The 26,598-nt window shown below is 51.8% G+C and overlaps 3 protein-coding genes across 9 annotated transcripts in view; 2 read left to right on the top strand and 1 right to left on the bottom strand.

Annotated features, from left to right (window-relative positions):
* The first annotated feature begins 308 nt into the window (after positions 1–308).
* TMEM209 (transmembrane protein 209) lies at positions 309–10,593 on the top strand. 2 transcript variants are annotated; one of them, XM_078598971.1, is made up of 14 exons: positions 309–450; positions 920–978; positions 1,480–1,593; positions 2,317–2,579; positions 3,007–3,211; positions 3,890–4,068; positions 5,201–5,272; positions 5,771–5,867; positions 7,179–7,304; positions 8,056–8,153; positions 8,268–8,382; positions 9,147–9,250; positions 9,464–9,537; positions 10,298–10,593. In XM_078598971.1, the coding sequence occupies exons 1-14, from the start codon at positions 359–361 to the stop codon at positions 10,353–10,355; spliced, it is 1,656 nt and encodes a 551-aa protein (XP_078455097.1). In that variant the 5' UTR covers positions 309–358; the 3' UTR covers positions 10,356–10,593. The 2 variants fall into 2 exon arrangements, with proteins under 2 accessions (XP_078455097.1, XP_078455099.1); XM_078598973.1 differs by lacking the exon at positions 8,268–8,382.
* ARMC10 (armadillo repeat containing 10) lies at positions 9,539–14,578 on the bottom strand. Its single transcript, XM_078598976.1, has 6 exons — positions 14,358–14,578; positions 13,108–13,349; positions 12,635–12,769; positions 12,195–12,365; positions 11,659–11,730; positions 9,539–11,504 (listed from the first exon to the last, which is right to left on the bottom strand). The coding sequence occupies exons 1-6, from the start codon at positions 14,473–14,475 to the stop codon at positions 11,259–11,261; spliced, it is 984 nt and encodes a 327-aa protein (XP_078455102.1). The 5' UTR covers positions 14,476–14,578; the 3' UTR covers positions 9,539–11,258.
* The window catches only part of LRRK2 (leucine rich repeat kinase 2), a 43,053-nt gene continuing 31,024 nt past the window's right edge, over positions 14,570–26,598 (top strand). For 2 of the 6 annotated variants that reach the window (XM_078598952.1, XM_078598953.1), the window contains exons 1-15: positions 14,570–14,658; positions 15,821–16,013; positions 16,556–16,644; positions 17,849–17,943; positions 18,451–18,539; positions 20,307–20,441; positions 20,734–20,868; positions 21,335–21,466; positions 21,620–21,739; positions 22,517–22,689; positions 23,768–23,847; positions 24,506–24,612; positions 25,509–25,641; positions 25,787–25,911; positions 26,135–26,274. In XM_078598952.1, coding sequence (XP_078455078.1) covers positions 15,872–16,013; positions 16,556–16,644; positions 17,849–17,943; positions 18,451–18,539; positions 20,307–20,441; positions 20,734–20,868; positions 21,335–21,466; positions 21,620–21,739; positions 22,517–22,689; positions 23,768–23,847; positions 24,506–24,612; positions 25,509–25,641; positions 25,787–25,911; positions 26,135–26,274 — 1,695 coding nt within the window. In that variant the 5' untranslated portion in view covers positions 14,570–14,658; positions 15,821–15,871. The other 4 variants (XM_078598949.1, XM_078598948.1, XM_078598950.1 and 1 more) reach the window with 3 other exon arrangements.

The following is a 26,598-nucleotide window of genomic DNA, read 5'->3' as shown; positions in this document are numbered from 1 at the left end:
AGCTCCCGGCCCAGCGGCCCGCCATGGGTCGCCTCTGAGCCGCCGGTGATGCGTGCGTGTTCCCGCCGATTCTGCCCCATCCCCTCTACATTACCGTGTTCCCGCATCCCCTCGATCACCCATATCCTTGTGTACCCCCAACCTGCGTGTCGCTGTGTCCCTCTACCCCGTATCATGCCCCGTGACCCCCTTCTACCCAAGTATCGTTACAGACCTCTACCCCCCAGCCACTCTACCTCCATGTTCCTGTATCACCTGCAGTCTCTATAATCCTTCTACCCCCTCCTCTCTCTGCTCCTCCGCCGCAGGCGCCGGGGGGTTGAGCCCCGAGGCGCGGGTGGCCCGCATCGCGCAGGACATGGCCCAGCGGCGGGAGGCGCAGGGCCGCGGCGTCCGCCTCGCCTGGGGCCTCCTGCACCTCTCGCTGGCGGCCATCGCCTGCCTCGACCTGTGAGTGAGGTCGCTTCAGGTCGCGTGGGACCACGTCGGGTCATAATGGCCTGGGGAGGGAATCGTGGTGGAGATCTTAAGCCGGGTTTCCAGCTGAGCGATACGTTGAGCAACCACATCGCTTTGGATCGGGTGAGGTGAGGGGGGTGAGCACCTGCCGCTTTGTCGGCATATGCGCGTGTAGCAGCACAACAATGAAAGCGTTCAATCTTGATTTGAAGCTTTCGTTACTGCAGGAATCCATACTCTTTGGTTCTTTCGGTAAAGTCACGTAGGTATAAAATAAATCACGTTTCGGGCGCAACACAAGCGTCCGTCATCAGGTGGGAAAGCATCATGCTTTGCCACCTAATGAAAGAGCATATTTGACAAAAGCATTTGAATCAAATTATCCTAATTTGTGATCATTTATGGTATTACAGTGAGGAGGGCAAATCATTCCAGTTGTGGCTGTTTTTTGTCTCTTCAGATCAAGCAAAATGTTTGCTCAGTACTTTGGGGTGAACTACTTCATGGTCTACTACCTGGGTGAGTACAGGTCGTGAATTTATCCACGAGTCTCTCTACTGCTCATGCGGTGATCTCTCTGCCTCTCGGTGTGATCCCAAGCCTGCACCTCCACGCTTATAAGCACACCACTCAACTTTTCATATTTTGTACCACTTTATTTTGCGAGTGTCCCACGTTTCTGAGAACTTAGCGCGAGTCAGAGACATCGCATTGACGTAAGAAAAGCAGGATCAGGCAGGACACGCCCGCTGTAAGGGGCGACGACCTGTGGTCGAGGGAATGCGCCCGAGAGGACATCCACCATTGAGATGGAGTGATTATATCGGCTCCTGTGCACAAGTGGAGGTGGATTGTTACATCGCTTGGAGTGGTCTTCATCCAGTAGTAGATCGATCATGACTTCATGAGTATGTGTGCGAGCGAGTGGGTGAGTGATGAAGTGGGTGACCGAGTAGGCGTTTGAAAAGTGGGGGAGTGGGCGCACCGAGTCGCGTGTCACGTGATTTGTACCCCCCGCAGAGTCGGCGCTAGCAGTGCTGTGCAGCGTGAGCTCGCTGTTCAACCTGTGGAGGTACTGCCGCTGCTCGCTCCCTCAGCCTCCTGCCGCCCCCGGAACCTCCCCGCAGCGTGCAGGTATAGCCACGATCAACCCAACGCGCGTGCACATTTAATCATCAATATGGAGTGAACACGGATAGGTAGGTCTAAGCTCAATTTCATAGTGATCGTTTTGCCATCAAGATCGTGACCGGGTTTCTCAGAAGTTGGGGCACCGAGCTGGCACTGCTGAGATCCTAGTGCGGATTCTTGTCAGTTGTCTGTAATTAAACTGGGTTCTCTCATGTGTTCACTTGGTGGTCTCGCCCGGTCACCAATGGCTGCACGAGAAAACCCATCGCATTAAATTTGGGTCTGCACTTAATTTGGATAAATTTCACTTCCATGGACCACCCTGTAACACAAAGGGTCACGCTGATGTACGAGAGATCAGAATGGACTCTCCGTCTGATGACGAAACACTGACAATAAAATCTTGGAAAACGCTAAATAATTTCATTTTTTACCTATGTGACTTTACCGAAAAAACTAAGAGTATGAATCCTTGAGGTCACGAAAGCTTCAAATCTAGAAATGAGTTCCTGGTGCATTGTGTAAACAGCACAGGGGAGACAAAGGCAGATGGCCATGGTTTTGACCACACTGCTGTCTCATAGGTTATACCACCCTTCATAGGTGCTCGCCGACAGCTCTTGTCTCTCACGTTACTCTATGCAAGCTACACGGGAGCTTTGCCTTGGTCTTTGAGGGAGTGCCAACTGCCCCTTTAATGTCCATGTGTGTGTGTTGCTCCCGCAGCGTTGCTGAGCGGCGTGTCTCCCAGGCGAGCGGACGCGACCCCCGTGAGCTCCCCGCCACCCCCCGCCCTGCAGGGTCAGAGCGTGCTGAGCTACAGCCCAGGGCGCGCCTTCACCCCCAGCCCCCGATTCTCCCCGGCTAGCCCCCTAGGGGGCTCAGGGTTCCACTCTTCCCTCGCCTCGTCATCTGTCTCCTCGGCCATGAGCAGCTCGGCTGCCTCCCCTGTGCCCCCCTACTCCTACTCACACCTGGGCTACGGACAGGTGCGCATGAGTGATGCCACACACACACACACGTGTGCATGTCCGTCAGCGCACACAACAAACGTGTGTTTTGTCTTTTTGTCCAGTTATATTATGATTGTGATAGCAGTGTCGTATCATGAGATGAATAATCCAATCTCAGCAGAGCTCCAAAGCTAAGCTGGGATGGAGCCTGGTTAGTACTTATTATGGAAGACTACCTGGGAATTCCATGTGTTGTCGGCTTGCGATGTGATTTGAGTGTTACCAGCCCTCTACTGCAATCAAACAAACATATGCCATACAGCAAAACCCTTCTGAAAACGAGTCTTGAGACTTTGGCTTTTCTGTGTAAAATAAAGGGTATTGTTACTTTTCTCAATGCCACAGGGCATTGCTTGCAGTTTGTGTCGGTCATCAAACCTCGCCTTCGCCCGTCTTCACACAGAGCAGCCCCGGCTCCCCGGCCAGGCCGATGGGCGCTACGTCTCCCCTCGACGGCTCGCTGGACTCTTCGGGCCTCCGGCTGCGCTACCGCACGTCCCCCGCTGGGCCGACGGCGGTGCTGGGCCCCGAGGAGCTGATCACGGACCAGAAGACGCTGCACAGCTTCATGCAGGGCGAGGAGGAGCTGCAGCGGCGGCGTCAGCTGGGTGCGTGGGCTGCTCCGTGGGGCGGTCTCGCACTTGGGGTCAATAATAATTAGAGTTAGAGCGGCGGCATCGTTGTTGGTTACTTTTCCTTTTAAATTGAACCAACATGTGGTCCTGTCACATCACGTTGTGTCCCGTGCTCGAACCGTCGACATGAGCTAAACCGGTTATGGAAAGCAGGGGGTAGAGGGATGGGGAGCAGGCCCACTGCCCCAAATAAGCCGGCGTGCCACTGGATGAGGTAAGATAAGTATTTAAGGAAGGAAGAGGGGGTGGCAAGGGAAGGAAAGGGTGTAACCAAAACGTGCCTAAAATCAAAGAAACACGAGGCTGCTAAAGAGCTATCATTTTTTACCTACACCTCTCCAAGTCCGTCTCTCGTCTAATCCATATGGGTTGTACCCCTTATCATCGGTTCCTGTCTTTACGACCCCCCATTGTGGTTACTTTTTAAATGACGATTGCTGAGCATGAGCCCAAACCGCCAAACCGCCCCGCCAGTCAGGAACAAACAGCACTCCTGACATGTTGATGACTCTCGTGCCGGTGCTTGTTCAGTTAAGTTTAAATGAGTTTGTTTTTAACGAGGTGAGAATTGCAGCAACTAAGAAAATAGGCATTGGTGCAAAAAGGACGCTGTTACGTCAGAAACGGAAAATCCTCGTGTTGGGTGGCTAGGCATGGCCGAGTGGAGCGTGCCCGCGGGAGGAGCCGGTGCCTGGGCCTACAGCCAGTCCCCCGCTGAGTGCGCCCAGAGCCTGCGCAAGTACGCCTACCAGCCGGCCTGCCGCTGCACGCAGCCGTCCGCACACAGCACCGACGAGGCGGACGCCGGCGCCGCCACCGCCGCCGACGAGGTAGCTCCAAACACCTGGCACCGGTCGCTCGCTCAATCACTGGCGATCTGTCAGAGCCTGGCCACTTGGCAGCGTCGTCAGTTCCTGCAGAGGGGACACGAGTCTTCTTTCGTATGGCTGCTGATGTAGATGCAGAGCAACAACTACAATTTCACATTCAGGTGGTCAAGCCAGATAATCACGTCATGAGCAGTGGAGTGTATCGCCGCTGTGATGTCTCCTTCGTATTTGTGGGTCTGGCTTTGTGCCGTTCCATGTTGTATAGTCTATTCTGGAGTCGTTGGAAGTTTATATTTGCAATGCCGCTATTATAATAACAAATTAAACCTACGAGGCTGATTTGTTTTTGAAGTAGGTGTATTTTTTTCTTAAATTTCTTACACGGCTAGGGTGGAGGGGGAGGTGTGACGTCACCGCAATGCACGAACCAGGTTCAACGCTGTGGGTTGCAGGTGACGTCACCACCACGCAGATGTGCATAGCGATGTCACCACCGCACACTTGCCCCCCCCCACCGCGTGCCAGCCAGTCAAACTTTTTTATAACATGGTATGACAATAAGAAAAACTTCAGTGTTATCCGATTGTGCTTTCGGCGTCACGTCACAGAACAAAGCGTTCAATCGGATCTCACGCAGAGCAGTGCGGCCCTTGGTGTTGGAGAGAATTCCCCTTTGAAGGAGATACACCAACTTTCTGAGACCCTTCCTTGTGAACTGTGGTCCATGGTGGCAGCACTTTCCCACCTGCTCTGCCACTGAGACTAACGTTCATCGCATGACAGTTAAATTGATGTTTTGAATTTTCAGAACTGAACTTTAGCCTCGTTAAGCACAGAACCATAATTAATGTTTTATTATTTGTGCAGTCATTGGTAACTGGGATGAGACCATCAACTCACTGCACTGGAGAACTCTTGTTTAATCACAGGTGGCTCCTTGAATTTCAACCCAGGATTTCAGTGGTGCCAGCTCGGCCTTCGGAACAGAGCCACCAGGCCACCACCCTTTCCTGAATTATTTTGGACTTCACGCTCACTATGAACCCATCATGGACACCCGAGGTGGGCTGGGTGTGCCGTGCGTTGCATGGCTCTGACATCGTTCTGGTGCGTCGCCCGCGTGATGGTGCAGGTGTGGGCCAAGGTGGGCACGAGCCGGCAGCAGCTGGAGAACCTCGACTCGTGGGTCGCCAGTCTCCGCAACGTGAGTGCGGCGGGCATGCAGTGCGCTCATGGAACCGGTGCCCGTTACTCTGTCTTCAATGCCGGGTTAACTCGGGGGTGCGGTACTTGGGGATAAAATCACAGTTGTATGTGTGTGTGTATACATGTTGAACCTCTTTTGCACCAAACGTAGCCAACCGTGCTGACAGATGACTCTGTTAAGACACAATCCAATGCAACTCATTGGCCCGTGGTACTCATCTGGCGCTGCCCATCTTGTAACGTTTCTGTGCAGCGTGCAGAGAACCACAAAGCAGCATTGATTTGCATACTTTTGAGCTTCGCGAGTGGGATTTAAAAAAAGCGACTTTTTTATTTGTTCGCCACGAAAAAGTCCACGTTTACGTGCGGTGCACTGTATTCCTGCCCCCATCTCTTCCGAGGACAAAATTGTGCTCGCCCGGCTGCTGCTGCTTGCTCGGGAGGGGGTGTGTGACGATCGACGTGCGCTCTCTTGTGTCGCGGTGCGAGGGTGCAGTGGATCAGCGAGACGATCCTGGTGCCCCTGGTCAAGGAGGTGGGGACCGTGAATCGGCATCTGCGTCGGCTGGGCTGCCCGGAGCTGCAGGTTGGCGGTAAGGTCGCACGCCCACGTGGGGTGCCCCTGGCGTCGGAACGTGGCGTGTTCCAGAGGGGACGTCATTCGCAGGCATCGTGGTTAGAATTTGAAACATTTCCCGCCAATCGCTCATTTGCTGTGGAAACTTGACAGGAACCTCCTGAAAATGTCGCGAGATTAGGCGAGGCTTTCCTGGGTTAACGAGCACAAGCATAATAATAATACACATGCCCGTGTGTAGAGCTGCCACGATACGGTGTTACCGTGGTTTATTTTACGACGCAAGTTTCCACAATAGTGCTGTATTGTCAATTTTTTTAATATTGTTATTGCTTAATGCTTATTTTATTTCTGTTATAAAAAAAAAACAACTTTTTTATTTATTTAAAAATATAAAGCTGTAAGTGAAGAGCTACTGCCCATTAAACTGGTGTGCCAAAGTCACATTTCTAGCGCATTTAATTGTTTTTTTACGATTTCTCGCGTGGGACGTAATCGTTATAAATTGCAATGTTGCAATGATTGGAAGACTTGTGGCAGGCCCATGTGGAGCGAACAGCAGTTGAGGAGCTCGTAAACAATCGCTCTTCCTATTGGAAGTGCAGCAAAGCACAAACGCAACAAACAGGGTCACAGAGTTACGGGAAATAGATTTCACGACGGTCATCTAATTGTGTAAACTTATGTCGTATCCTATCACTCGTGTGGGTGTGTCGGTGCCACACGTGCCCGTGGGTGTGTGAGCGATGCACAGGTGCGTCATCTCACCTGTGTGGGCACGACTGTGTCACACAGGTGCCCGTGGGTGTGAGCGATGCACAGGTGCGTCATCTCACCTGTGTGGGCACGACCGTGTCACACACGTGCCCGAGGGTGTGTAAGAGATGCACAGGTGCGTCATCTCACCTGTGTGGGCACGACTGTGTCACACAGGTGCCCGTGGGTGTGAGCGATGCACAGGTGCGTCATCTCACCTGTGTGGGCACGACCGTGTCACACACGTGCCCGAGGGTGTGTAAGAGATGCACAGGTGCGTCATCTCACCTGTGTGGGCACGACTGTGTCACACAGGTGCCCGTGGGTGTGAGCGATGCACAGGTGCGTCATCTCACCTGTGTGGGCACGACCGTGTCACACACGTGCCCGAGGGTGTGTAAGAGATGCACAGGTGCGTCATCTCACCTGTGGGCACGACTGTGTCACACAGGTGCCCGTGGGTGTGAGCGATGCACAGGTGCGTCATCTCACCTGTGTGGGTGTCCCACGTGTGCCCAAGTGTGCGCGTGTAACACGGGTACGTCACCCCAGCCGTGCGTCTCCCTGGCAGAATCCAGCGTGCCCAGCTTGCGCCAGGCGGTGCTCCTCAAGGCGGCTGCCATCCCTACCCTCCCGCGCGTGCTGCTCTACCTGGACGTGACGGCCAACCAGGAGTATCTGTGGGAGAGGATTAAGGGTGCTGCCCGCCCCCGTCCCGTTTTTTTTCTAGCGTGGCTTCCCGATGTTAATTTAGTTTCAATAATAATGACGTCTGTAGCGCTTGGCATAACATGGCAAGTCTGTTTACGGGTGCTGGACATACCACAAAAACAATAAACATGAGTCAGGCAAAAGGCTTATTCTAGTTGATGGCAACCTGTGGAAGTTTGGTCAAGTATTAAGACTGCAGATCTCATTTCGTTATTCTCTGACCAGTGTGATTTCAGTATCGTTAAACAATCCCCATGATCAACAATGTGTGGGGAGGCATTCATCCAGCAGTGGATTGACATGGGGCTGTAAAATAATCTTAACTGCAACAACTCAAATAAACTGGATTACCTCTTTCCCATAAACTCTACCATGGACCCAGCCGTACGTTAGTTAATCCCTCGGTCTAAACATCAACTGTGACTGCTGCACAGGTCTGCGTGCGTGCATACGTGTTGACAACTTGACGTTTATCTCCACTGCAAAACCGGCTTTCCCTAAAAGGGTTTGCACGTGAGATGATCACACACCTCACCAACACCCCCCCCGCAATTGCAAATGAAGGCACGTAGCTGTCCATGGTGGCAAAAGCACCAAGTGTTGGTTGTTTGTGAGACCTGCGATGCATCTCGCGTGTTGTGGGTCTCGGCAGGAAAATCCCGTTTTGCAATTGACCTCTCGGCAGCACGAAAGATCCTGACGGCTTTCGACTTGACGTTCGTCGTTTTTTGACGCAGACCTGGCCGATGGCGGTTGCATGAGCGCGTTCCGCTGGAACGGCGGCGGAGACTACCGCGGGCGCAAGTGGGACGCGGACCTGCCCACCGACGCGATGGTGAGCACAGAGCACGCACGGCATTGGGAGACCCTCCGTGCACTGCTGACACTTGTGTGGGGAGGCCTTCATCCAGCGGTGGCTCTATGCTGTTGTGTCGTGTGTCTGCATCAGATGGTGATGCACATGTTGTGCACTTACCTCGACTCGAGGCTGCCTCCAAACCCTCGCTATCCGGACGGGAAAACCTTTACCTCCCAGCACTTCCAGCGCAGCCCCAACAAGCCAGGTGACTCAACCCCCCAGCCGACCAGAGTTCAATTCCCGATGACGGCTGACATCGGTAGACAGCGACACCTGAACCGGTCGTAGGCCCCCACCCGACCTTACGGACCCCCAGAGTGAGAGCAGCATTGAGGAGTACGGTCACACAACCCCATAGCTAACACTGGGTACGTCTTCATCCAAAAGTGTATTGACGACCAAGCGCTGTAAATGAGTGTTATAGTACATCAGTGGTTCACTGCGATATGGTCAATAGGTGTGGTTGGCGTTTCCACCGTCGTACGCCGGACTTTATAAATTAACCTTATGGCGGGACTCTGGGGTCCCATAAGCCACCCGGCTTCGCATAAACTGCGTTGCGACGTAATTTTATGTCTGTTGAAAGCGAACGATATGGCAATCTATTCCTCTCGACGAGCACTACACGTTACGCTAATCAAAGTTTTGTTTCTTCTGCACATTCGTCCTCGCTGCGCTTGGACGACATGACAATGATCCGCGCCAGGTGGGTCGTGGCGTTTGTGCGCGGTGGGACAGAGTCGCCAAAAAGAATTTAATTAATTACGATTTTTACTTCCGTTTATTTGGGACCCCGGGGTCCCACCATAAGGTTCAAATGTCCACTTGTGGATGTCGTGGACGTCTCTGCCGCAGGACGTTCAAATTCAAGTTGAACCTGAACGCCGGAGTGATGCAGCTGCGGGCGCTTCTCCCGAGTCGCCACGACGCTCACGTGACTCCCCGTTGCGACTTCCTCTTTTCCATCAGATGCCAGCAGCCAGCAGCAGCAGGGGCTGTACATTCACCAGATCAGCACCAATCCAGCAAACTACCAGCTGGTGTACCACGGCACGGCGCTCGAGCTGCCCAAGGTAACAATGGTGCTCCACTGTGTGACATCATAACATCTGACACCGTGGCGATGGAACGGCATGTGACGTCACGTGGCCCCGTCAGAAAATAAAGAACCCCGATCTGCGTTCACGTTCCTCACCTGCACCTCATCTCCTTCACCAGTTTCTTGTCAACAAAATTCACAAGGTGGCGGTGATGTTGGGGCTCAGCAATTGTTTCTCTTCTTTCAGGGACGGAATAACCTGTTTCACACCATCCTGATGTTTTTGTACATCGTCAAGACAAAGGAATCGGGGATGCTTGGGTATGTATTCTTGTTCTTTATTGGTACAGGTTGTGTTGCAGTTAGCAAGCTACGCTATGAACCCGGCGACTCAGGTCTGATTCCCACTCATGCTCAACAGTAGCGACGATTATCTAGGCCTCCCCGAGGTCGACTCAGCTTCAAATGAGTACCTGGTGCGGTGTGTAAACATCGCCACTCGGGAGACAAAGGCGGCCTGGTGTGGTGCTGGCTACCCACACAGTTGTGTGCCGTGGCGCCCTTCACAGGTGTTCGCTAACAGCACTTGTCCCAACAGTCTGTTAAGGTTACATGGGGGATCTTTGTCTTTTTTGGTACAGGTCAATGGTGGTAGTGTCCATTCCAATGTGAATTTGTCTGGGATCTAACTGTGGCTAATAGTGTCATGTATTAGATGATTGTTCCCAATGCAAATGCTACTCATTGCTACAGAAGGGCCAGAACACTAAAATTGGGTATATATATTGTTGAGTTGATGCCTATAATCCTAATAGCAACAAACTACTGAACCTGGGTAACAGTCCAGAGGTGGATTGGATTCACTTACATGGCACGGCCATCCTAATGTTTTACGTTGTTTTAAGGCTTATGTCAAACACTTACAATGCACGATCATCATCACGACTTAATTTGCCTGCAAGTGAAGTGTTGTGCTAAAGGTCATTAGAGATTTTGGAAACACTCGCAGGGCAGGTACAGAATTTCTGAAGACCACGTCTTGCGCATTGCGAACCGCTGCCCCCCCCCCTTGTCTCCACAGACGGGCGAACCTGGGCATGTCTGGCGTCAACATCCTGTGGATATTCGGAGAGCAGTAGATACGTCCAGGTGCTGGTGGGCCTCTCCATTCAGAGCCATCTACCTGGTGGCTTGGACCTGTCTGACCAGGCTTTGCCCCCTTCTCTCCATCCGTCGTGCTGTAAGCCGCCACCCCTGCCGATTTATTTTACGACCACAATAAACATGTGTTTTAGGTTGTTTTTTTTATATTGAAGCGGTCGTCGGGTTTTTTTTTTTAAAAGAATGTTAAACTTTAATAAATGTTTGTGGAAATGAGTTTGTAGTGGTGTGGTTGTTGGTGGTAGACCTACTCTTCTAAGCCATGTCTTCTCTTAAAAAAAAAAATTCCCTCCATTGTGCCACTTGAAAACCCAGACAGCTGTGTGCAACACTTCCCGTGAGAGAACAACCCACGCTTTCACAGAGCTACCTCCGGGATCCCTTCAAGTGACCCCTGTGACCGACCCCATGCATGCGAGGTATCAACAGGGCTTAAACGGCGATCCATGGCGTTTGTGAAGCACCGCTACACAACTGCATCTCAAGATTCTGTCGTGTAAACGTAATCGGTACACGCAGGCAGAAGAGGAGAGTGCAGTCAAATCTATTGTACTTTACTTGTGCCGACCAGCATGGACGCCATGAAGGAAAAAGGCTGATCCATATTTTTGGGTTGGGCTGCATAGTGGTAGTTACATACACGTTCTTGTCATTAACCCTCCACCACCCTACAAAACTATCACCTTCACAAACATTGAGGGCGTGATGCTGGCAGTAGCGTTGTAACTTTGCAAATACGACAATCGCGTCGGGTGGTGGAGGTTTAACGACAAGAATTTTGGGCGTCAAACTACCACTGTGGCCCAACCTCAAAAACAAACTGGACTCAAGCGATGGCTACCTGCGTTGTAAGTTGAGAGAGAAGGCCGATCGCCGCGCAGCTACGTCACGAAGCTGCCCAGGATGCTTGAGGCCATCTCTCTGAGGCCGTCGTCTTCGTGGCGCGTGAGCCGGTAGACGCTGGCGCACACCTCAGTGCGCCCGTCCAACAGCAGCGCGCGCAGTGAGCCCGGCTCCGCACCGTCCTCATCCGTCGTCGCCGCGAGGTTCTTCAGCAGGAAGAGGACGCGGCTCGTTACCTCCACGCTCCCCTCAGCCTCGAGCAGCCTCAGAAAGGAGCTCGCCACCTGTGGGGGGAGGAGGAAAGATTCGTCATTACCACCAACACTGCCGCCCGTGGTTAGGATTTACCATTGTTGTGTAACGTTGCCAGCAAACGTGTGAAGTGCCGCCGGTTTGACGATGCCAACTGGCAGACATGCTCAAGTTACAAGTCCTCACCGGCAGGCTGAGAATTTCTGGTTTCATGTCGGCATTCCCAGACAGGTTCACAAACAGCTTCAGGGCTTGTAGCTGCAATAGAGGCAGAGACGGTGGCAATGCACGACTCCTTCACATGTTTTTACTGCTGGAGCTGAAACAGCTGAGATGCACAAGGGCAATTTGTTTGGCAACTCTTACCAGTGACTTAACAGGAAATGGTTGCCACAGTTTCCTATTGAATTAAATATAATTAGTTGCCCAAATCTGGACTAATCGAGTTGCTGCTTCTCCATATTGTGGCCTGTTGTCTATACAATGTCCACAGGGTGGCGTTCATGTTAAAAGGGATGGATTCCTCTGGGTGTTCACAACTTAGAAACCTTGTAAACAATCCCCCTCTCAGGGTAAATTCACACTTGGCTTCATTGCATAAGCAATGATTCATAATCACCAACACTGTCACTTAAATTTTATCTTAAGATTCGTACACACTCGCATGTGTGGGGTCAGGTGACATCAGTGAGTGTGTGATCAAAATGTGGCATCAGCGACACCTGCGTGTTGTCGCTGTCGATTAGTGGCCACAGGTCGGGCAGCGTCCCCGCAAACTGGCCGTGGTACTGGTCCGTGACGGTCAGGTTGGTCAGGAGACGCAGCCCGGCCACCTGAACGTCGGGGTGAGCGTCGCTGCCGGCGATCGTTTGCACCACCTGAGGAATGTACTCCTGTGGAACACAACGGCGATGGAGACGGCAAAGGGCATGGCCGTTTCCAACACGTTACCCCAGTTGGGGGGGGGGGGGGGGTCTCCACAATCTGCATCGCACACCGACAAGAAGTGTACCATGGGGGGAGAGGTGATGCAGGTGGTTACTGCACTGCGCTACGAACCAGGTGACCTGAGATCTATTGCTGGTCACAGCTCACGTAGGTTGGGAGTGTGCATGGTTATATTCTATCCCAGGCGTGCTCGCATGTGCTGTCAGGGCCACACCTGCAGAACCTCCTGGTTGGCCATGTTCATGGCGAGGTTGTTCAGCGTGTTTAGCGCCTGCTCTCGCACGCCAGCGTCCTCGTTGGAGATGCAGCCCACGATCACGGCCAGGCCCCCGACCGCACGGATCTCCTCCTGGGATTGGGGACGGGGCAGTCAGGGTCGGGTCACGAACTGAGATGGGTACCTGGATTCGCGGTTTTCACGACCTGTGCATCTAAGAATTTGGCATATACACATGTCTGTTTACATATGAGCACAATAGTCACCTTATATTTACAATAGTCACCTTATATTTAATACTATAATGAGCCAAGAATGTTTGTCCCGCATGTGACGTCACTCCACGTCGACCAGCCCCCCTCATTAATAATGTAGAAGAGGGGCTTGGGGTGTAGAAGAGCGGGTGGGGGGGTAGAAGAGGGGGTGGGGGTCCCTCAATCTCTTCCCGGCGGCGTGGCCGACCCTGGCACCTGGGCGGCGGTGAAGGCGGCGCGGCCCGCGAGGGTGACGAGGACTCGGCGCCGCAGCAGCGTCGTGTCCGTGCCGGGGGGAGCCAGGAGCGCCCCCAGCAACGCGTGCAGCTCGCGGCTGGCGGCTGGCGGGGTGCTCGTGGAGGCAGCGGCGGCGGCAGCAGCAGCAGCTGTGCGGCTCCGGTGCGGCCCATCGTCGCGCCTCTCCAGGCTGGCCGCAGTCCGCACGGAACGTGCTTCTTCTATCGACACGCGGGAGGGACGGCGGCATAGGGCGCGCTCGTGAGATCTCACGCCTCGTGCGTGAGATGCACGCGCGGCACTCGCCACGCGCAACGCCCGCAACGTTGCGAGCAGTGATTCGCCACTGCCAACGCAGCAGCCACTTCGCGAAATGCAAGCGCGTCGTCACCATTTGAAGAGAGAACAACATACGCTTGACATGCTGCGACTCGTGTTACTGTTGCATATATGAGCAGTCTCTTCATGGAGAGCCTGCAGAATGGTACCAGACTCAACTCTGCTTAGCTGACTTTGTAACTGATATTTGGGTCCGATCGCGTGAAGTAAAACGTGTCATAAACCCTCCTCCACCCGACACAGCCGATGTATGACGGCTACAGCGGCACCGCCGGTAATATTGGCAACGTTCAACAGTTCGTTAGTCCGACGTTTCGCTGGTAGTTACAGCCAGCGTCATCAGGCAGTTGCCAGAATAACGAAAACGGCATTTTCAGATTTTAGTTACAAGTTGTGAATTGATCTGCTAACACACTGACGTGCCGTCGCCGTAATGCGTTCGTTTACGTGACAGCTTTGGGGCCATCCATTTAGTAGGTCTGCAAAGATCTGTCAAAGCTTGACCCCTGAACCCTCTCCCCCTCCCTGTACGCACGCGGACTTCCCCCCCCTGAACCTGCGTCCGTACGTACGCCTGACGCACCCCCCCACCCCCCCCGAATCCTATAGAACGGCCGATATGTAATCAACGCAGAAACGTTCAAGGATTAATAATATTAACTATTAACGTGTTTAAGCCGGACTATCTAACTCATTTGAAGGCCAATGTAGACAAATTATTATCGAGGCTTCACACCCCCCTCCCCCCTCCATGCGTACGCACTAAATGGATGACCCCGTAACTCATTGCCTGTGTCGAGTGGCCGAGGAGGAGAATTTCTGACCCAACAAATCAATTCCGAACCACGCTTCTCTCGCGAGGGGCGTGCTCAGTCTCCTGGGCTGCTTACCTGGGCCGGTCTGCGGCCGCTGCCTGCGCGAGCGGTACCAGCAGTAGACGGCGATGCCGGCCAGGCCCCCGGCCAGGGCCAGCCGGCCCACGGCGACCCCCCGCGACTCGGGGCCCATTGGAATGCAGCGGCTCGTTCACTCTGCGAGCTCCAAGCTGCCACCCCCACCCCCACGTGGAACTCCGAGATCAACTTCCGGGCCGGGGGGTCACGTGCCCGGAAGTAGTTCCCTCACGTGGTCGCGGGTCGGTCACGCGCGCTGTTTACATGCGTGACGTCACGAGCCCCGCGGCCTCGCGAGGTAACGGGGAGACGCATCCACACCAACAACAACAATACCAACATCCACAACAACAACACCACCGCAAGCAACAACAACACTAACAACAACAACACCACTAACAACAACACCGCTAGCAACAACACCAACACCACTAGCAATACTAACAACAACAACAATACTAACAACAACAACACCACCGCAAGCAACAACAACACTAACAACAACAACACCAACACCACTAGCAATACTAACAACAACAACAATACTAACAACAACAACACCACTAGCAACAACACCAACACCGCTAGCAATACTAACAACAACACTAGCAACACCAACAACACTAGTATCACTAACAAACCCAAAAACGTTGATTATGAAAACTAACAACATCAACACCACTAACACAACTGTAGGTTGTTGTGTCGCTGAGATGGATGCCTCCTTCGTATCTGTGACATTCTATCTCTTGTGTTGTTGTGCCCTGCGCTGTGTGGTTGTGCCCTGCGCTGTGTTGTTGTACCCTGCGCTGTGTTGTTGTGCCCTGGGCTGTGTGGTTGTGCCCTGGGCTGTGTTGTTGTGCCCTGGGCTGTGTGGTTGTGCCCTGGGCTGTGTGGTTGTACCCTGCGCTGTGTTGTTGTGCCCTGGGCTGTGTGGTTGTGCCCTGGGCTGTGTGGTTGTGCCCTGGGCTGTGTTGTTGTACCCTGCGCTGTGTTGTTGTGCCCTGGGCTGTGTGGTTGTGCCCTGGGCTGTGTTGTTGTGCCCTGGGCTATGTAGTGGTGCCCTGCGCTGTGTGGTTGTGCCCTGGGCTGTGTGGTTGTGCCCTGGGCTGTGTTGTGGTGCCCTGGGCTGTGTGGTTGTGCCCTGGGCTGTGTTGTTGTGCCCTGGGCTGTGTGGTTGTGCCCTGGGCTGTGTTGTTGTGCCCTGGGCTGTGTTGTGGTGCCCTGGGCTGTGTGGTTGTGCCCTGCCTGACTTGCCACTAAATCTGCATCTTGCTGTGCGGGACTGGGGCTGCCCGATTCGGTGATGCGATGGCAACAGCTGTGACCGTGAGCAATCTGAATATCTATTCTGGAGGAATCCGATAAGCTATAAAGCTCTTTTTTTCACAGCCGCCCAGGCGTTGCTCTGTCGTCACGCTGCTAAGTTGTATGGCGTGCGTGTGTGTGGGTGCCCCTAGGGCACACGGAGTGAGTGCCACACGGGTGCCCCCCCCCCAGCCCGCCGAGGCATGGGCGGCGATGCTGCGAAGCGGCTGCACAGGCTGCGCTCGGGGCTGCGGGCGGCGCGATTCCACGGCAGCGGCAGAGATGCCGGGGTCGCCCTGCACGGCCTGGGCGACCACCTCCGCACCCTGGCCACGGACCGCACGGGTGAGTCAAGGGCAGCTTGGTCGCCTCCTCACCCTGGCAGGAGGTGACGAGGGATAGTCCACACACGTGGTCTTCTTATCCTGTCGGGAGACCGCATGGGTGAGTCCTTACACGACCTCCTCACCCTCGCAGGAGATGTCCACGCACAGTCAGTCTCCTTGGTGTCTCTTTGCCCACGGGTGAGTCTTGGCTCAAGGAGTTAAATGTGGGGATGAGTCCACACATGACTGGACTGCATACTTCACCACGCCGGTTAGTGCGGGATTGTGAAGGTGGGGAGCATTAGACATTGAGCATAGCCATAACAGTGGTGTTGTTGCAATGCCTCTGCTAACAACGTAAGTTACACTGGGCATGTATCTTCATTACAGAACTCTTTACCAGAATAAACGCGTATTCTCTTACGTACATTAAATGTGCAAACACTTCACATATTGTTGTCGATGTTAAGCTTTAAGAGTAATGGACACCTTTTGTTGTGGGTTCCGTGATTATACCGTGTAGAGCGTGGCCGTGGTGCGTTGTGCTTGCTCTGTGAACAGTGTCCAGTTTGCTACCAAAAGTTGAAGATCTCTGCGAGGACGTGCTTGACGCCCTGGAGACATTTAAAGGAGACGTGAACGTACAAGAGGTTGGTAATCGGACTCAAATATCACAGTGCAGTAACAATGCCGAGCTAACCATGTCACGTTTCACTCACATGGCCTGGGCATTATTTTGTCGGAAAGCATTACACTTTGTTTTTAATCTGCTGGTTTGTAATATTACCTGGGTGCTTCCACAAATTAGGCAGCCTCACAGTAAACATATCAACATCCTCCTTATAACACATATGGGACTTCATTTTGAAGGTAGTTTTCTGTAGTTTTAGAAAACGTCGCTTTTTTAATGGAATAAGTAAATGGTTTTTAACGCATACAAGAAACTGGACGTACCATCGCCATCACCGATGCACCGTGGATGAAAGAAGTCGGTTCGAGCATGTCCAACAGTGGAATTTCATGAGCAGTTTTCCCTGATCAAGAGAGGTGGACAAGTTCTTTCTGAATTACAGTACAAGTTGTTGACATTCTCTGCCCGAGTAATAAAACCACCACCTTATATATTAATGATTACATACATACTCTTTGTTTTTTCGGTAAAGTCACGTAGGTAAAAAAACGAAATAAATTAACTCACGACGTAGCGTATACGCTACAGCAATGTCACTGGAGCAGTTACACCTGATGACGGAGGCTTGTGTTGCTTCTGAAACGTCGTGAGTTAATTTATTTTAATTTTTTACCTACGTGACTTTTTTTACAGAAAAAAACAAAGAGTATGAATCCTTGCAGTCACGAAAACTTCAAATCTAGAATTACACACATCTTTAAAGCGTCTGAAAAGTACGTCCAAAAACATGGTGCTGCCCTTCTATGAATATGCCTGAACAGTGTTGGTATTTTTCAGGGTTTGTAATTAACGAGTGGTGCTATTGCTTCGTTAAGTGGTATTGTTATGTCTATGCTGAATGTGGTGCTGGCGGTGGTGGTGGTGTAAACCAGGGCCCTTCAGCTACGTTTTCCAGTGGCCCAGGTAATAAAATGTGCACGTGTTGGCGGGCCACGTCACTTTATATAACGTCTGTACATGTGACCACTTATGCGTACCTCTGGTCTGCAGGTCTCTCATCTCTTGTTTATCTCTTTTTGATCTCACTATTTTGTATCGGTATGTCCCAGGGAGCCATATCTCTCGGGGAATCACTTCTAGAGCCTTCTTGGGCTACATGTGGCCCACAGTTAAAGAACCCCGGTATAACTCTTGCCCTGTACTGTGTGCCATGTGCTGCCCAGGCTGGGTTGGCACTAATCTGCACCTTGCTGGGCGAGGTTGGGGCTACTGCAGGCTGCCATGCCCTCGCGGGGTCCGCTCTCTCCCGCCGCTGCTGGTGAATCATCAATACAGCCTCTGCGTTCGATTCCCGGCATACACACGAACATTGCTTCAATGTTACGGCTACAATGCCGACTGCACTCGTGCTCTTATGTGCGTTGTATCGGTGTGGCAATGCCCATGTTGACATGTTGTAGTGATATGGTAATGCTTATAGATTTGGAGGTTGCTTGTTCTCCTCTGCCGCACTCTACAGTCTGAAACCCCTTTCCTTCAGCCATCTCTGCTGTCGACTCCCTACCAATGTTCAAGTGTAGGCTCACGGACTGCCTCTTTCTCTGTATAGAATAAATATGCCCACTTGTTGCGAATGGCATCCTGGAATGCAGTCGTGTTTAGATGAACAATGTATCGCATTGTTTTTTTTATAGAATAGTAAAAGTGGAGAAACCCTTTCTCCAGTACTTTTACCCTGGGAATTCATTTCACGTGTTGCTCCTGTGCCTGATTTCTCGAGGCAATGCCTGCGAGTTCCCACAAGACTCCGTGTTGTGTGCAACAGGCTGGTGGTCAGGGTCCTGGCGACACACGTGACTCACGTTTCCATCCAGTCCCTCGGGCTGAGAGCCATTGCGCTGCTGTGCACATCAGGTATGACGCGTACGCAGCTTTGTGAGAGGTCAGTAAGGTTGTGACCGTTGGATTGGTCCTCCCATCATGCCTTATCTGTCCTGTTGCTGCTGCTGTATAGAATAATGTTGCCACAACTTTGATTCTTTTGAGCTGGTGGTCCAAAACACAGTGCTGTATGCATTTGTTACGTGGTACAATTCAAGCCTAAATGTGTAATTAAAATTACAGGTGAAAGTGGAGCACGGCATATTGTGGGGATTCAATCCCGATACAGGGTGTATGGGGTGGACCACGTGTTTGAATGAGAGGGGGATGGTGAACTGGTACAGGAAGAGCAGGTGCTGGCTGTGAATGCCAGCTGATGAAGGGATTGATGAGCCTCATTCAGGTCGCCAATTCATCATTGGGGGCGTGGGCAGCATGCGCTGTGAGTTAAATAGTGGAGAAACCGGTGCGCTGATATTCATTTAGAACGGGTGCAGAAGAGCACTGCATTGTTGAATTCAGAACAGGTGCAGGGCTTAATTTTATCAGGAAAAATTAGCCAATTCCGGCCCAAATTTCATATATAAAGAAACCGACTCCCCCACAATTGAGATGCGCTTAGAGAGCACAGCAGAAGCACACCAGCCACGCGCAGCGCTGCTCAACAAAGCTGTGCCCAGCATCCAGGTCGCAGTGGAGAGGGGGGCGCTGGCCATGGAGAACAGCCAAGGTTGTGGTGGAAATGTTGCAGCCGCGCCCACAGAAGCCAAAAATGTGTTGTCCCTGTCTGACTCGTGCCTTTAACAGGCCGATACTGTCCTGCCGGGCGTGTGGTAGCTGGCGGAGAAGTGGTGGTCTGGTTGCGGTGCTATGCATCCCAAAAACTTAAATTGTGGTGAAGTAGCATAAAGCTACCTTGGTCAAATAAGCTGGAACCCAAATTGTGTATTGATCGTGGGGAGTGCCATCGACTGAAGCGCAGAGGTGATACGTAAGATCACTGACATCCCAGTGGGAATACTGTGGTTTAAGAAGGGGGGGGGGGGGCGGGGGGGGGGCGGGTGTCTGATTTTCAAGGGGTATTGGAAGCCCTTAGCCCTTTCAACAACTCCCAGTACCCTGAAGAAGAACCGAGAGCAGAATGTGAAACCCAGCGTGACTCGCACTACTTTGGCAGATGGTGGGGACGTCCCCATATCTTGAAGGATGGGCAAAACGGCCTTAATGGCCAACGGTGGTTAAGGTGGCCTTATCCGAGCGCGTGTATGAGTTTGGAAATGTACTAGGGCTTAGGTGCCAGAGGGTGTGTGTTTGTTACTACTTATAAGAGACTGCGTGACTTGCTGGCCAAAGTAGCACTACCGTGTGGAAGCGTGGAGCGTGACTTGCCTACGATTAAAGACGGTCAACCCTATTAACGTGAAAAGTTGCTCACGCGGCTTAACCCCACCCATACCAACACTAGTGACCTGGCTAACCAAAAAATATCACGGCGACACTGGGCTCGCTACGGCGCAGCATTATTCATGCAGCGTGGTGATGGTACGTGACAATGTCAGGCGTGATCGAAGGACCGATCCATTTGTTGCTTCCTTTTGTGTATTATTGTTCCTCTTATTTGTTTAAAGCCTGCATAAACTTTTCGCCTTGGTGAGCTCACCATTTACAGGATAAATTAGAATTGTTTTAAGGTTGTTTGCATTCGAGGGCAAAAATAAATGTGTGCAGTGGCAGCTATTGAGGTTTTACTCGTTTTTTTAATAGACTTACGCTTACATTCGCCCCCTTCTGTCTCCGCAGTTGAAATTCAACAGGCCCTATTACACCAATCTTTGGACGTGTTTTCTGTTGTTGTCACGGCCATGAAAAAACATCTGATGAGTGAAGAGATTCAGTTGTATGGATGCCAGGTGCTACATATTTTGCTCCGTCAAGGTAAGATACTTTTTTTCTGAATGGTTCACGGCGGTATTTGAAGTACGCGCACATGTACAGCCGTTTTGTCAACCCACTGCTGGATGAGGTCCTCTCCACGCTGTGTGGGAGATGCGGCTTCTATTGCCATACTTCACCCTGCTGGTCAGTGCAGATTGGTGAATTCGTGAGCATAGGCCTTCATCCATTTGCGGATTTACAAAATAGGCATTATATAACAGAAAAATGTATTCGAACCCACGCGGTGCGGATGTCGCTCGGAGACACCGGTGCCTGTGCTTGGCATCCGCAGTGCCTGAGGAGGAGCTCGCCCAGTTCGTGGAGACCAAGGAGCACAGGGTCCTGGCCAGTGCTGCCTGGAGGTTTCCTGCTCAGCCCGAGGTCGTGTCTCACGCGCTCGCCGCCCTTCACACGCTCGCCTCTGTGGGTGCGTACCGGCCGCACTGCGCTTCGCACCAGGGCCGGCGCTAGAAGGGGGGTCGGTGCTGGGGTGTGCCCTGCACCACCAAATGTTTCCTTTGGCCCAGCCAAGTTTGCTCTCATTGGTGGATCATCACTATTATGGTGGCCCACATACAACAGCTCTACTGGCCCTTCCATCTGAGAGGAGCAGTAGCCAGGGCTATTTACACCCAGAACAGACCCCAACGGGCTGTGACACAAACATCTGTGTGTCAGTGAGCAAGGGGTGGGTAACCATATACGGCCCACAACTTCACTTAATTTGGCCCATAACTCAATGTAAGAGAGCCGATGGTCACATGAGGCCTACCACTTTTAACAACAGCACAGCAACAGTGCAATAATCGTATACTTACATTGAAGCTCATATGCTTGTGCGAATGATAATGAATGCTGCTCTGTTGTACCGTGTGTGCTGTATGCGTGTGCAGAGGATAACTGCGAGGCCTTCATGTCAGGCTCCGAGCGTTGCTACAATCTGGCGGTGTCAGCCATGATGTCCCTGCCTGGCAGTGCAGCCGTGCAGGAGCGTGGCTGTGCGCTGCTGCTCCTGCTGTCCTCGTGTACGCTCATGTACACGCATACACACACACATGTGTGCACATTTACAGGGCAGCAGTGTTGCCTAGCCCTGTTATGCAGTCCGAACTGTGCTGCGTGCAATTGAACAGCGCTGCACTGTGGGATTTTTGTGAGCAGCGAGTGTCTGCCCCCAGGTGGCTTTGGAGATATCCTGGTGCTGAACGGAGCCCACGGTGCCATCTTGCAGGCCCTGCGCTCCTGCCCAGAGAGCGGCGCTATCCAGGCGTCCGGGCTCGCCTGCCTCGCCCGGCTCGGTGCGCCCCCGCTCGCCACTCGCAATCCCCTGGCGCAACTTCCTCAACTCGCAATCCATTCGTGTGCCATCGTCTTCTTCTTCTTCATCTTATGTTCTCTGCCCAAACGCGAGTTCATGGCTCAAGTTCACTCCATGCCGTACGATGCCACTAGGGTTGCTAATCGTTATGTAATACCACCTTCTTTTCCACTCGCACCAGCTCATCACACTGTTTTTCATGTCCTTATAATACATCCAGATTCCAGCTTTTAATTGTTAAGTTCTTCTGTCCAAGCGCAGGTCCATGGCTCAAGTTCCCTCCATCCCATTGGAGGTAGTTTCCCCTTACCTTAGTTTAACACCTAGGCTTTCACGACCAGTATCTATAATACAGGTTTTTTTGGGTTAGATAGCGTAAATATATAAACGTGTCGTTCAACCCGCCACCACCCGACAGCCAATTAGTAAAGTTTGTCACATAAACAGACTATGCCAATTCGTTACTAATATAACACACCGGTGTGCTGGAGAGCAATCTTGAGTACGACGTTTCGCCAGAAATTACATCTAGCTTCATCAGGCAACAGCCAGATTTGTCCAGTGATTTTTCTCAGGTGACACGATCAACAGATGTAGTTTAACCTCATACCCAGAATGTCCAACTTATAAAGTCGACCAAAAATATATGCAAATGGCTGTGCGGCATGTTTTCAAACCATCGTCCACAGCAACTTTTTGGGCTGGTGTGGTGGCTGTGTTTTCTTCGTCTTCGTGTGTTGACACGTGACCCACCCAGCGGACGCCCTGGTGAAGCTGAGTGTCCGAGACGGGGAGGCGGAGAGGGGGAGGGATGGCGCTGAAGAGGAGAGCGTGCGGTGGAGCGTCCTCGTGGATGACGCTGTTTGCTGGCACTGGCTGGAGGAGGCCCATGCTGCCCTGGAGACGCACGGCGGAGACGCCGGCGTGCAGGCAAGGCCGCGCGCTACACATCCCAATCTCGGCACTGCCGTGCAGTAAACGCAGTGCCCGAGTCGGACGTTCCTCAACCCATGTGCACTCATTCAGGGCTCGCTAACAGCACTTGCCCAAACAGGTGGGCTTTGAGCCAGGAGTGATGCCTTTCCCCCTCCTCCGTCACCTTTTTTATACACATTTTGACTTTAAACTTTCGTGACTGCAGGAATTAATATTCTTTGGTTCTTTCGGTAAAGTCACGTAGATAGAAAAACTAATAATATATAATAGAAAAATATTTTAAATGTTTTTACTATTAGTTTATCTACGTGACTTTACCGAAAGAAACAAGGAATATATTTTCTATACACAGTTATATCAATTGGTTCTCACGTTGTAACTGGTCGTTACTGATAACACTGTAACACGTTTTTTCGTTTTGTTCCTGGGTAGTAAGTGTTATTTCCTAATTGCTTATGCCTCAAAAGTACAGAAAATGGCGATTATTCCCCACAAACTTAGCTTTTGTGACCAGGACAATGATATTTTTTTAATTTACCTATTTTCAATGAGAAAGCGGGCGAATTTGTGTCTTTTCCTTCACATGAAGTCAGAAAAAACAACATATCAATCAAAATTAACATGTATTAACACTAAAGTAATACATAAATGACTACAGAAGATTTAGACACCAAGGTGCACTACCACAGGTGGGACTGGCCACAGCGGACCGAGTTCTCTGTGGGGAGGAGCAATCTCGAAAAACTATTAACTTCTAAATCTTTTTTAGTCATTTTTGTATTACTTTTGTATAAATACATGTACATTTTGATCCATATGTAGTTTTTTTCTGACTTTATGTGAACGAAAAGACACAAATTCTCCCGTTTTCTCATGGAAAATAGGTACATTTCAAAATATCACTGTCCTGGTCACAAAAGCAAAGTTTGTGGGGAATAATCGCCATTTTCTATACTTGTTAGGCATAAGCAATAACGAAATAACACTTACTACCCAGGAACAAAAATTGTGTTACATAGTGTAATAAAAGTGTTTTGAATGTGGTGTCTCTGTGGATGTGCATCCATTACAGGAGAGTGCTTGCGTGGCTCTGGCTCAGCTCCTGTCCCTGCAGCCCAAGCTGCAGCTCTCTGTTGGAGATGGTCCAGGCCTGTAAGCCACCATATTATTTGCACTCTCTATAAGCAGTGCGTGCACTCAATATTGTGCTGGCCGGCACTGCCGTACGATTTTGTACGCTTCATCTTCCTGGCATCCCCACTCACGTGGGGTCTTCCTTCCTGCTCCTCTTTCTCCACTCATTCCTGTCCTGGGCCATCATCTCCACGTCCATTCCACAGTCCTTCATATCCTGGTTCAACCACTTCTAATCACCTCTCTCTCAGCCAACCTCTAAGTCTCTGCCCTCATGCTTCCATGTTCATCACCTTTCTTCTGACCTGTCCTAGCCATGTCGACGTTCTTTCTGCTTCTCTGAGAAGGCTAGGATGATTGCGCATTTTAGTATTTAGAAAATTCTATTCATAACATTATTTGGTGATCCTGCGTTGGCAGTGGTACGCAAGCACAACTAACAACAGAAAAACCTCCATCCATTTGTCAATAACACTGTGGCCTTAAATGTAAACGTATATAATAGGCAACCTTTGGACAATGGGCCTTCTTTAGAGCACACAAAGAGAGAGAGGCCAGAGGAGAGTGGATAATAACGTTTGGAGACTGCACCTTATAAATGATTGTTGAGCCTGTGGAAGTAAACAGAAGAACCCAGAGAAAGTCCTTCTCGCAGCCCGATGTTTGTGTCGCGCAGGATTCCGGTGCACAGGGCAGTGGTGATGGCTGTGCTGCTGCACCCTCACTCTCCAGCTGTGCTGTGTGCCGCAACAGACGCCCTTCTCAGCATGGCTTCTGCGTGCAGTAAGGACAACGACAAAGATCCCCCGTATAGCCTTTAACAGACTGTCGGGCAAGTGCTGTTAGTGAGCACCTAATGACGACCGGCACGGTACACAATGCGGTGGGGGGCCAGCACTATGCCAGGCTGCCTTTGTCTCCCCAATGGTGATGTTTACACACCGCACTAGGTACTCATTGGAGGCCGAATCGACCTAGGGGAGGCCCAGGGCCAATTCAGATAATCGTCACTGGTAGTTGCTGTGAGCGGTAATCGAACTTGTGTCGCCAGGTTCATAGCGCAGCATGCTAACTGCTGCGCCACCATTCCCCATGTTGGTAAGGACACACGTTAACTCTAAAAAGAATGTTATGTCCGTGACTACGGTGTTTAGAGAATACAGGTTTCACCATAATGAGCATACATCTTGTACTGTGCGGCACTGAAAGGGCGTTTATCAGGCGAGCATGGGAAAGGGAGTGGTGACTGAGAAGTGGAGTGTTGCTGTTGGTTACTGGCATGAGAGCGGAAGGAATGTTTAAGTGCTTGCAAGTGCAGTTACCCAGGAAAATAGCCTGTGTGCTAATCATGCAAAGTAATGCCAGTTGCTTACCTGTGAAAGCCTCATTGAGCTTTGAGACTCTCTCTCAGGAGGGTTCAGCATTTGAACGTTTGGCCATCCTCAAGACAATAACACAAATTTAAGCTTACTGCATTGGTTTTGCCAGTCATGCTCTACAGCTTTCTGATGAATGAAACTGAATTCCTAGAGGAGCTCCCAGCACGCGGAGTGAGACGTCGGACGTTATGCCCAAAAATTCCGCGGCACAACCCGTTCGCACGTAAGAGACGAAATGAAAGTTATTTTTAAACGTCGCCCGCGCGTGCGTTCCGTCACTCGTCTGTGTGTGGGTCTCAGCGGCCCAGGTGAAGTGCGCTCTGCTTGAGAAGCAGACGCTGACGGCGCTGCTGCAGGCCATGGAGGAGCAGGGCAGCTGTGCGCGCATGCAGCGCGGCGCCTGTCTGCTGCTGGCGCTGCTGCTCGCCGGCCGGTAAGCGAGGACGGCCGCCCTCGGTGCTGCCGAGGAATGGGCCACTGGAGCTCTCGGACCGATCGGTCGATTTAAGTCGGTCAGTTGATCGATTTGAGAATTGTAATCGACTGCACACACACCCACGCTGTTTCGGGTATTTCAGCGAGGTGCCCCTGGACGTGATGACGTTGGCGGTGAGTGCCATGGCGCTGGCCATGCGGAGGCACGCGGGCGAGGGAGAGGTGCAGCTCGCCGCCATGAACGCTGTGATTTCGCTTCTATCTCCAGGTGCCGCTTGTTCACACACGCATATGCACAAAGACAAAGATCCCCATGTAGCCTTTTACCGACTGTCGAGGCAAGTGCTGTTAGCGAGCCGGCACGGCACATGTGACGGTGCCATTTCGATCCACGTGCTTAAGCCCCGAGCACGCGGAGCGAAACGCATCGGGAGAATTTCCTCGTCGGTCGTGTTCCAGTAGCCCGTGTGTTCTTGTGTGTGTGTGTGAAGGCGAGGAAGAGAAGGCTGCGGGATACCCCCCATCTCCCGTGCAGGACGAGCCCCTGAGTGGCGAGATGCACCTCGCGATCGTTAGAAACCAGTGCTTGGTGGAAGGGCTTCCTCGCCTGGCTCTCAAGGCCATGAACAAGGTAGCAGACGGTTGAAAGGGAAGGGTGAGGTGATGGGGGAGAAGTATGTGGAGCACTATTATAGATAATGACTTTCTAAAGCTGCCAGACGCCCAGGATTGCCTGGGACAGTACTGGTTCCGGAAAAGCTGTCCCGGTGTCACAAAGCATTTTTATAAATATCTGGATTTTGTCCCAATTTATGGCCTTGTGCTCAATTCATGGTATGGGCATGGGTGGAGGCTGACTGGTGGGCAAGTAAGCAGGGCCAACACCAGGGGGGGGAGGGTCTCGTCCACAAGTGGCTTGACGGAAAGGCTGTTTGTGTGCATGTTACAGTGCCGT

Source organism: Lampetra planeri, chromosome 11 (assembly GCF_965212315.1).
Source record: "Lampetra planeri chromosome 11, kcLamPlan1.2.h2, whole genome shotgun sequence".
Lineage (NCBI taxonomy): Eukaryota > Metazoa > Chordata > Hyperoartia > Petromyzontiformes > Petromyzontidae > Lampetra > Lampetra planeri.
The sequence above is the reverse complement of the archived record's forward strand: the minus strand, read 5'-3'. Positions and strand labels throughout refer to the sequence as shown.

Bases quoted from the DNA above. Each gene is read 5' to 3' on its own strand.
- ARMC10 (XM_078598976.1), bottom strand. From the start codon at position 14,475: ATGGGCCCCGAGTCGCGGGGGGTCGCCGTGGGCCGGCTGGCCCTGGCC. The intron at 13,350-14,357 runs GTAAGCAGCCCA...GCGTGTCGATAG, and splicing joins GCGGCCGCAGACCGGCCCAG to AAGAAGCACGTTCCGTGCGG. The intron at 12,770-13,107 runs GTGCCAGGGTCG...CCCCAATCCCAG, and splicing joins CCGCCTTCACCGCCGCCCAG to GAGGAGATCCGTGCGGTCGG.
- TMEM209 (XM_078598971.1), top strand. From the start codon at position 359: ATGGCCCAGCGGCGGGAGGCGCAGGGCCGCGGCGTCCGCCTCGCCTGG. The intron at 451-919 runs GTGAGTGAGGTC...TTGTCTCTTCAG, and splicing joins GCCATCGCCTGCCTCGACCT to ATCAAGCAAAATGTTTGCTC. The intron at 1,594-2,316 runs GTATAGCCACGA...TTGCTCCCGCAG, and splicing joins AACCTCCCCGCAGCGTGCAG to CGTTGCTGAGCGGCGTGTCT.